At 39.5% G+C, this 11,070-nt stretch overlaps 1 protein-coding gene across 1 annotated transcript; it reads right to left on the reverse strand.

Annotated features, from left to right (window-relative positions):
- Nucleotides 1-1,181: 1,181 nt before the first annotated feature.
- Nucleotides 1,182-7,595, reverse strand: LOC129581606 (5-hydroxytryptamine receptor 1-like). Its single transcript, XM_055472789.1, has 4 exons — nt 6,926-7,595; nt 3,519-4,005; nt 2,671-3,038; nt 1,182-2,075 (listed from the first exon to the last, which is right to left on the reverse strand). Exons 2-4 carry the CDS (start codon nt 3,739-3,741, stop codon nt 1,362-1,364), a joined length of 1,305 nt encoding a protein of 434 aa, XP_055328764.1. The 5' UTR covers nt 3,742-4,005; nt 6,926-7,595; the 3' UTR covers nt 1,182-1,361.
- Nucleotides 7,596-11,070: the final 3,475 nt, after the last annotated feature.

Raw genomic sequence — 11,070 nt, forward strand, 5'->3', positions numbered from 1 at the left:
TTATGTGTCACTATAACAGTTATATCCATTCCAAGGAGTTCTATCTTCAATGTTTAAGAATGGCCAGCAGAGTGCAAAATCATTGTACAAGTCGTCCCAAGAACAATTCAATGTACAGGCGGCGCAAAAATTTGGCTTCTTGTACTTACTGTATCGTTTCTTACGTTTATTGTTGATCAATATGCGCGTGCTTACGCTATCAGTCTTTATAATTAACAAACAAAAAAGCAGCAATAATATAACATTACTATCATACTGCGCACATGTTACAGTACAATGCTTCACATAACGCACGCACCTGCAGTTACAGGCTAACCGTGCCCGTAAAGTTTAATACATTTGTAGTACGTATGCGTTCAAAATGTTCGTTACACCTCGTTTCGTTACACCGGGAATCGGTAAATTCTTAAAGAGCTGCGCTAGTATCATTAATCTTGCTACGTTATGACGTAGTCCTAACCTCGCCTATAACTGCATCAGATCGTCACTTTTTTGTGAAAAGTTTTGTTACCTTTTTCACTAATTCCCGCTTTAAGAAGGCTGTAGTAAACTTCAAAAAGGCGTATCAAATGCAAGCTAGTTTTTCATAACGTACAAAATACATACTAAGAGATTTTATCGGCCACTCTGAGTACAGCACTTTCAACACCACGCTATATTCCGTTTAAAAGTATAACTACTTGTGCAGCGATTATTATTCTTTGTATTATAAAATTCATCACAATTTATAGTAATTCATGTAAAGCGTTTATAAATCATCTGTGAAACTTTTATAATATAGATATACCACCATTCTTCAATATTTTACATACACACCGTTTCGAATACCTCGTTTCGTTTTTCGTATACCTCTGCTGACCATTTTGAAAATCCGCAACTAACCATAATTATGCAGACGTTTAAGCATCTCGTATCACAGTAAATCGCAGCGCTACCACCACTTTAAGTTGTAAACTTTTAGCTCTTTTTGCTCCTAGTTTTATCTTTTCTGTTCGCCTATTGTATGGGTGTGTTTGTGTTTTGGTTTTGATCATGATATGCTCAACAGATGTCATGATCAGTTAGGCGCCAATACTCCTCGGAAAATTATGCAATGAAACCGTATTTTAACGAGATCCCTCATAAAGTTAGCTAATACTAATGCCATATGCTATCAATCATTTTATTTCTGTGCTCAAAAAAATAATTAGCGCATCTGTTGAGCGGGCTGTGGCAGTCGTTAATGGCTCGATAAAACGGCCATGAAAATCTCGTCGAACACGAAAACATGCTTTCCAACACCGGAAAACTATCATACAAATAGATTTACTACCAGAAAGCCGGCCGGCATAATGTGTAAAAACGGAACGGTTAGTGAAAGATTATAGTTCTTCTCCGTATGTGTCGCCTTCCGATTGCAGATAGAAGCGCGCCGTACAATGATTCTGTTCTGGTGAAGAATTTCGCGGGGATCGTAATGGATGGGTGACAGCCATGCCAAACTGTGTCTCATAACTCTCCGTCCGCATAATCTTCCGTAATGACCGGCACCGGCATTTCAGCAGCTCCGAAAACGGTCGCCGGAAATCCTTATTAAATATCGAATACAACACCGGATTGATGGTAGAATTACAGTAACCCAACCACAATGTCAGTCCAAACACCCATTTGGGAATGTGACCCGTATAAAAAGGTCGTATTAATGCCAGAATGAAAAAAGGTGACCACGATACGAGAAAGGCCACAATAATCGCCGTCAGAGTTTTGAAGGCTTTCAGTTCGCGTGAACGGAAGGACGATGTTGTGCGGTGGAAGCCGGTTGCATTACTGGGATGACGGTGAGGATCGTGATGGTTGACGGAAGGATTACTGGCGGTAACCGGTATTAGGATACGGACGAGACGCTGCGGAAAGGATTGGGATTTCTTTGGTGGTCGAGTGCCGGTTGAATGTCGATGCTGTTGTGTAATATTCTGGCCAGCCGGCATCGACGTCTGGATAGGATGTATTACAGTGTAACTTTTTTCCTCCTTGGAGATTTTCATTGCCGCTTGATAGATTTTCGCGTAGGCGATACCCATCAGTAATACTGGAGCCTGTGCGGAAGAAATTTGTTAACAAATATGAATGGGATTATTGGGGGATTTAATCGGCATTTAATCAGGCATCTTATGGAGGGTTTTTGCGAAGTCCCAATGCGGACTAAAGGGATTAGCTTTTATCCGCACCTTGCTCTTTACTCTATAATGCGCTAGGATTATCTTCGACATAGCGCAGTATCAGTAGTAATTATCAATATATATTAAGAAAACATCTGAGAAAAACGTCAATTTTAGATTCGAGTACATATGCAACTGCACTTAAACAAATGTCGCATTACCCTGGAGAAATTACCAAGAACATGATTTTCTTATTGAAAGTTTACAATTACACGTTGTACCGTAGCACTTAGTTAATTAATGTGCCTGCCACTGCGGAGTGTCTTGGGCCATACACGTGCGAGTTAATTAATGTGCCTGCCACTGCGGAGTGTCTTGGGCCATACACGTGCGATGTTTATATGTTATATCAATAATTTAATAAATTAAACGTTCATAATAATCAATAAATCTGCATGGTGTTGATCATTTGTCGGTAATAACCGGTCATTAGTGAAGAAATTTCCCGATGCTACTATATAATGCAGCTTACATAAAAGGCAGTAATCGTTGCATAAATTTGGTAAATGGGATCCTGGCTAACCAGGCACACTTCATCCGTCTGATTCCCGAAATAAAACAAAGGCGGTATACTGATTATGCAGGATAATATCCATATTAGCACCGCTGCCGATATCATCCGCCATAGTGTTCGCTTTGGTCCGTATTGAAAGGGTCGTGTTATGACCAGATAGCGATCTAAACTGATCATACACAAGCTGAGGATGGAGGCTGAACAGGCTGTTTGATCAAGACTTATCCACAAATTGCATACGATGCTCCCAAATGGCCAGTACTCCGCAACTTCATAAATCATCGCTATCGGCATTACCGCCATTCCCACAAGTAAATCCGCGATGGCTGAAAAAGGCTTAAAATGAAATCTAACTTTCATACCTACTAAAAATGCCAACGCAGACGCGCCCTTTAGGTTTAGCTTTTTAAGTTTGTTTCTACATATTTTCAGTTTATTAACTCGCTATAAAAAAGGCTGCGCTGATTTACAGTTGCCTTTACCTGGCACAGTTTACCATCAGAATAGTTACTTAATCCAACAAAATACAAAACCGTGATTGCGCAATCATTTTTGTTTTACTTGTATGTATGCCTTACCAGTTTTACAGTTTTTGGTGCAATATTATTTTACGGTTGTGGATTATACAAAGTTATCATTTAAGTCTGCCTATAATAATTTATTTAAATAAGGACTCTTTTTCTATTTTTCTCGAAGATTTCTGCATTATGGCCAACTGCATTTTTGGATCAATTCAGAAATTTGATTACTGTATCTTCATCATCTATAACCTCATCAATGCCGAAGGGGGCATATTCCCAACATACCTAACGAAATTATCAGTAAATTTTCCGGCCGCTGCAGTTTCGGGACAAGGAGTACGGCTAAAACCACCAAAAGATTTCCCACAATGGTAGCAATGCTGAGAATGGTAAGGATAAAACTGATAATTCCAATCCGTAAAATCTGGAGATGTGGACTATTGTCGTAGTTAGCAGTAATGTTGGGTGGAGCAGTGTGAGGCGCAGTGGAAGTTTGCATTATGTTCATGATAACAATACAGGCGACATGCGTATAATCCCCGGAGCGCACCTAACAGGCAATTAGATTATGGAGTGCAGGGTATGTCTTTAATATTCCTCTCACGGTCGACGCGTGTGCGCTGCCCGGATCAGTTGGATAATTTCACGAAAGTCCTTAAGATGCTGGCGTGCAATGCCAGATTGCAGGACAGTAGCCGGAACCGGTATGTACACTCCATTCCCGGGGTGCACTTGCATCACGGGCTGACATTATGAACTCTCGCACTCGCTACTACGATCGATCAAACAGAGGCTGTTAATTGAAATCAAAGTAGCTGACATATATAAATTCATAGGGACACAAAAATGTCTATGCACGCTTAGTAACCATTATTTACGCGTACTGGTAATGCTGCGTTTTTGACTGTAAAACGGCCTCATAACGGCACACAGTGCCGTTTTTTTTGTAATGTGATTTAATTTGCATAGGAAATAACATTAAGAAAATCCAATACATAAGCATTAGAAGGAGGGCAGAAGAGAAACAGGAAAAGAATAAAGTATCGCTCAACAAGCAGATCCATCAGTGACGGTTTGACGGTTCTGAGAGAGTTTGTTTCATGTAAATTATCCTGGCACTGTGTTGCGCATTTGAAACCCAATAATATATTACTGCGCATTCCTAAAATCGGTGGTAAATCATTATAACGTAACCAATATAAAAAGGTAACCGTAAAATAAGCTAGTTCTCTTGAATTGTTCAGCTAATTGGGAAAATCTAATTCATGGCATTATTAATTCTGTATCCCACGGCAAGAGGTATGCAATTTACACCATTCCAATGCAAAATTTCCTGATATTCAAGAATTTACCATTGTGAGTTAACATCCATAATTATTCTTCAGCGCACTGACCTTTCCCGTATTTATGATATTGTCTGACCTATACGTACGCCAAAATGTGTGCAGCAAGAATTTTAGATTGGTAAAGGCATTGCAAAATTTACTAATCAATATTACGAAGTTTACCGCTAAAAGTGGTGTTCTTAACAAATAGTAAACATATTTGATTTATGAAGTTCATTCAGTTCATACTATGCATTTCAAAAGTGCTATAATCTGAATGCGTCTTTAAATTTTAGTACGAGCACAACAACATCATAAATCTTGCAAGAGCACAATGTGGCATAATTCACAAAAGCTGCTATGAGTACTGTATAATTATGGCGCAAACAGATTTCAGGTAATAGTCAACCGGTTACCGAAAGTCAATAAAATTTGATTCACCGCATAAAAACTCCTAATGCTGAAGCACGTGTTTCTTCTGTATGTATTCTAACATTAGAAGGTAACAAAAACCTGCACTACGCAAAATTACAGTACTATTTTTATACAAGTTAAGCGAAGCAAAGTGTACTAGAATGTTCGATGCTCATACGAGTGAAACACATAATGCTCATACCAAAATATCAAAATCTAATAGCATTATTACCCCAACGTAGTGCCTTTTGTACGCTTTTTCACCAACCTTAAAAAACGCAGTGTGCGTGAGCGACGCTGCATGTGTCTGTAAACTCGTACATATGTAACAGGGCAGTCAATAACCGAAAGTGAGTATTAGGCGATTAGTTCAATTAGGAAATTTCTGCACAGCGAGGATCCTACAATTCAACGACAAATTGTACTTCTTCCGAATATTATCTGTAAATCGATACATATTCAAAACTGCTACAGTATTATGCATACAGCTCCATCCAGTAATCACACTTCTCTGGTTAAAAATCTAATGAATGAAAAATCGACAGTTTATGAAAAATGCCAGGGCACTACAGCATATCCGGGTATATGCTGAATGTGCAGCCGGTGATGCTGATCGATGTTTGTACAGCTTAATGACCGAATGTCGCAAGAAGGCCGGCTTTAAACCATCATTTGTTCCTTTTCCTAAAATGATCCCCAGGACCGGCTTCTACGCGATATATACGTAAGCGTTGTGTCGGCTGGCCTTGGCGCATTTCCTTCTACATTGCGGCATCGACATCCGCCGACCGGCAACGCTTCGCAAAACGTGCATGTCTTGGAAACATCCCCGACATACTCCTGCATGTGCGTGTTACCCGTGTTTAACAGGACGATAACCTTTGACTGACCAGAATTTAGGGAATTGTAGAATATAGGCATCCAAGCATCGTTACGGTTAGATAATGGAACCGCATTGAAGAAAATCATGTGTTCCGCTGTTTATCGCTGATAAATACGTTACGGGATCGTGTACAGTATACAGTACAACTTCAGACACCATCAACTCGCCATATCATTTGGTGGGAGCTGCTCGCCTGGGACAATTTAGTTGGTCCCCCTCATCTAAACCATCAAGGCGTGCTCATCTGTTAAGATTCTTTAGCTAAGCAATTTTTTTCTATCTCATGATCGGTGTCATAAAATGCCATGTCTATTTGTACATATCTATGCACTTGATATATTACACTTGAGCACGAAACCGATCGTTGAATGCACACTGTACTTGCTTATGCGAGTATACTCCTAAACATAGTTAAAAGCTCCGCGCCGTATCCACTTCAAACGATGTGCAATACACAACAGTTTCCCTACACGTGTTTTTTATGTATTCCACCTGTGTCTGTCAATGGTGAAGGGGGCTTGTGGTAAAAATAACTGTATAAATAAACAACTGCTTAATATGGGATATTGTTTCCGCACAGTTTGATATATTCGCCATGAAAGCGGACATTTGCAAAGTTTGCAAAAGAAAATCACAAGAAAGAGCAACCGACCACTAACTGCTTAGACAAGCAATCAAACAACTTTTGAAATGAGATACAGAATCAACCATGTTTGTTGGAGTTCACGATTGAGTCACGAAAAAAATTGTTTGATTACAAATGAGGAATGTGGATGGCATTTGCAGTACTTATTGTGATTAAAACTCGAACGAAATAAAGCAAATATCTATATACTGCGCCCGCGTACATAGGTCATAAAGTAAAACTAAAGTATTATGAAATGCACATAAAAATGACAGTGTACGTTTCAGTTTTTAATTACGGTACAGAAGGGTCCGTTATTTTCCGTAAAGAAATTATTCCTATAGTTAATCGTTTCAGATTTATCACAAGAAATGAAAATCGGCTTTAAGAAAACAAAACTTCATATTTTTATCAGCAACTACCTAGGTAGCAACAGATTACATACCCGATAATCCAAGGATGCTGCAATAATGAAGTTTGCGGGTTAACTGTCGGCCAATAAATCCAAGATAGAGCGGTTAATATCGAATTAAGCCGGCAGTGGTAAATCCGATGCAGCACATAAGTTACCTCAGAATAATAAAATCAAACCGACCGGAAGCAGTCATTAACGCGAGTTTTTATGGCCCATGTACACGCACACAAGTATAATCCTTCCGGCTCCGAAAGCAGCTGATCACGCTTCCATTACTAATAAATTATATATATTGTCTGGTACGAACGCAAAGATATTCCCAACCGACCAAGTCCGGATATAAATATGAATATGTATCTGCCGTTCCCCTTCGCATATTCAAAAACGCTCTCGTGATCCGCAAGTGCATCGTAAAAATTGTCTATCAACATCTGTTAGCCATGGTATCTTGCCCAGGCGGAATATCCATGCATGTAGACGGTGTAGATATGCGACATTCGTCCATTTGGATTACAGAAAGTTAACCCTGCGGCACACGCGTCGCGTTTATCTGTACTCCTGGCCTCGACCATATCAGCACTAATAGCCGGCTGAATAGTTCACTTCCGCGGTTCACGAGCGGAATCCTTTTCCAAAAGAGAGAAGCTTGAATAGAGAATCCCCGTAGCGTTACGTTGGCAGGCAGGCAGTCCCGGCCCGCCGCGATCTCTCAACATAATCGCCCAATGTGGACGAGCGCGTCGGCATTCTGTATGCGCCATAGATGCACACACAGGCACCGGATACATCTGGCGCTCCTCGACGGCGGATACAATAGAACTTTCTGTTATCCAGCGGATATTGTCGCGCTTTCCTCCAGCCATATATCCGTAGCAATTATCGGGCTTTTTTAACATCAATTAAGGTCAACCTAAAGTTTTGATTACTCGCACATCACCGATGCGATCAGTCGTTCGCGACCTTTTTCTCAAGAATATCGGCACAGTGAGAATTTATTATTTCCTCACGCCTGCAGTAAATTTAGCTACTTCACCGATGTAACCTTATCTGTTTGGGAAAACTATTGTCATCCAAATCTGTATTAAAAATTTTATAAACTAGAGCTCCCTTTGCTAACTAAAAATAAGTAATGTCCCAGATTGAAAGAGAGTGCTTCATAAGAAGCAAAAATTAAGTACCATCCGTCATAGCAAACATATTTGTCATTTTTACAGCAAATTTACGGCTAGAGGTAACCAGACGTAAGGGAACTGGGCAAATTTTACTTTTACCAACTTTTGGGCACAGACTTATTAACTGTACTGCAGTGCGTTATAGATTCATGAATACCTGAAAAAAGTGAATGGCAAGGAGCACTTAATTGTATCAAATACTTTGAAGGTGTAAACGAAAGTACATATACGGCATGACAGATGCTTATCGTGAAACATATATGCACATGAAACGAGATCACAATGACAAAACTAGCAAAAACAAACGAAACCTTGATAAGAGAATTATTTACACACGAAGAGAAAATCTCTAACGACGGTTTGCAAGAATCCGTTTTAATGAACGAATTTCGGGAATCGTTTGAGTGTTAACATATATACCGTGCATTAATTGGTCCAAAAAGTGCCCTTTGGCTTATGCTTATACTGTGACTTTGAAGCTTTCTTTCGCCGAATCCTTTCCGACATTCGGCCTCTACCATCTCTCAGAGGCCTTCAGTCCACCCTTACTCCAAAATTATCAATCGCGGGCATTGTTTTCGTATTTCCAAAGACAACAGCGGAAAACCAAAGCGCCGGCTAATAGCGATATATGTATTTTTGCATCGTTATTAGCCAAAAATATCTGAAGGTGGCAGATATTCTACGGTTTCTATCGTAGCAAATAGTGCACATCAGTACTCTGTAGTATTCAGGTAAAAGTTTTTAAAATTTGGTACATTTTTGGCAATTCTTTTATCTCATATTTGAAGTGTATGCTCAATGGTTTTTAATGCTTTCGTCACTTTATCGAAGGCCCCGTGACAAGCTGTAATCGGCCCACCCTTCCTTCATCTGAAAGTACGCAAAGTGGATTTAATGGTTAGAAAACTAGTAATTGAGAAAATGAATAAAATGCTCTATACGAGAAGTAATTTTTAAAAAAAGTATTTACGTGTATATGCTCTACAATAAGTATTCAGTGTTCTGTAAAGTTTCTTTGATGCCGTCTTGCCATCTCTGTAGTTGACAACACTTCCTGTGGAAATATTGAATACACGACAGTCGATTTGCTACAGATGTATATTCACCGGTTCTGTTTCAGACTGTGGCAAGCTGATTAGTTTTTCGTTTTCCATCTTTGGAGAATTTCTTTTCGGTTTAAGAAAAGGATCACAGTAAGTGCTTGCGACTCTGTACTGACAATCAAATTATACGTATTACAAGTACGTGAATACAAAGCCCTTTCAAAGCCCTTTCAAAGCCCTTTAGTATCTCTTAAGCGTATCATTTTATTGTTAAAAAATTATTGCGTGCAGTACGCTGGGGAACGCAACGTTGTAGAAAAGCAAAAATAATTAAACTGAAACATATTATCGTGTTCGCCAGCAACCCCTTAGCGAGAACACAAGCGCACAATCAACATTAAAAGACTCTTTCATTTTCGCTTACAGTCTGAGCAGACTGCGTTTGCGGCGCAACTGAGGGATGAAGCTATGGGTCTTCAAACGGGGGTCGTTCTGCACGTTGAGATTTTGTCCCTGACCCGGTATCCGGATATCGCTGTGTGTACGGAGTCGCGGATCTTTCATAAGCTGCGCCATTGTCATGCCCGCAAAAACCAATGTAACGAGGAAAAAGATTGCCAAAAATGCCTAAAAGAAAACCACATGCCGAACACTGTGAAATGCATATACTCTGTATAGCAGGATTACTGCAGCAACTTGAATATCGGCACAGGTTGGCGAAACGTAAAATATGTATATACATACTGAAAAAGTAGTTATTGCCTAACTATATTTTAGGCATATGTCGTCACATTCTCGTGCATCAAATGTACAAAAAATAAAGGTTGTACAACTTGTAACCGAGTTGAGGCACGTCCCGTGCTTATACGGCGAGACTTAACAAAAAATCTTTAATCCTACTGCAGAAATTTCGTTTGAAAAGAGTAAGTGCACCTTAATTTAAATAAATCAAAAAATATGGTTAATATTTATGTTGTCAAACGTACCTTGAACGGATTCATCATTGATTCTTGCGGACAATGAATGGAAATAATTCCGAAAGCGAGTTTTGCAACGGAGTACTAATACTTAGTAAGTTAGGGGAGTAGTGACCGATGCGGATGCATTTGATAAATTTTCAGAGCGTTTATATAGGTACTGCCCAGATGATTTTTGCAGAACTTTTTGCTCTTCGGCGTGTATATGTAATGCATTATGTGGATCAGGTTCATGACCAAAACAACAGTGAACATGTAACATCTTCAAAAGGTAACCGTTTACGCTTTGTTTTACTGGACATGTCGCGTATGTAACTGAACAATGACGTGATCGTCGAATTCGGCTAATATTATACTGCAAGCCAACGAACAGGCCACGATACAGTTCACCTTCCTGCCGGAAGCTGGTTTGATCTAATTGTAAATTTGATGGTGAAAAATTCACCGCTATGGTTTGCTTGTTCTGATTGCCATTTTAATGAGTACAAAAGGTTAACAATGCCGGTTATGAGAAAACTTATACCACCGCAGCAGCAAATGCATTATGCACATAACATACCGTAGTTAGACTCCTACGTATGTGAAGTTGTGAACTAACAGAAAAAACGTGTACGCTTCAGTAATAACGTTAACGCTAACAATTAATTTTAAGCAAAAACAGCAATCCACAGCTGCCAGCAGATAAAAGACTAAAACTTTTGCTCAGCCGGAGAGAAATCTTTTAACAAAAGATGATCTGTTATTAGCAACTAACCATAAAGACTCAGGAAATGTTAAAGGATTCTCGGGGTAAACTGATGGGTATTCCGGGATTTCACCGGGATTTCACCATTAGGCAGAAGCGCTTATTGCAGGCACTGCCAGGCAGTCTCAGAAGCCAGTGAAGAAATGTGCAGAGTGTCGGTTTATATTATGAGTGATTTGAATTTTGTATATTTTGCACTTTACGATTTTTTAAATTTTCAGTATCGTACTCTGCA

The sequence above is a fragment of the Paramacrobiotus metropolitanus genome, unplaced genomic scaffold (assembly GCF_019649055.1).
Source record: "Paramacrobiotus metropolitanus isolate TYO unplaced genomic scaffold, Prichtersi_v1.0 Parri_scaffold0000006, whole genome shotgun sequence".
Lineage (NCBI taxonomy): Eukaryota > Metazoa > Tardigrada > Eutardigrada > Parachela > Macrobiotidae > Paramacrobiotus > Paramacrobiotus metropolitanus.

Excerpts from the sequence above, each read along its gene's own strand:
- LOC129581606 (XM_055472789.1), bottom strand. The coding sequence starts at position 3,741 with ATGAACATAATGCAAACTTCCACTGCGCCTCACACTGCTCCACCCAAC. Across the intron at positions 3,039-3,518 it reads TTTACTGATAATTTCGTTAG|CCATCGCGGATTTACTTGTG; the intron begins GTATGTTGGGAA and ends AGCCTTTTTCAG. Across the intron at positions 2,076-2,670 it reads CAACGATTACTGCCTTTTAT|GCTCCAGTATTACTGATGGG; the intron begins GTAAGCTGCATT and ends TCTTCCGCACAG.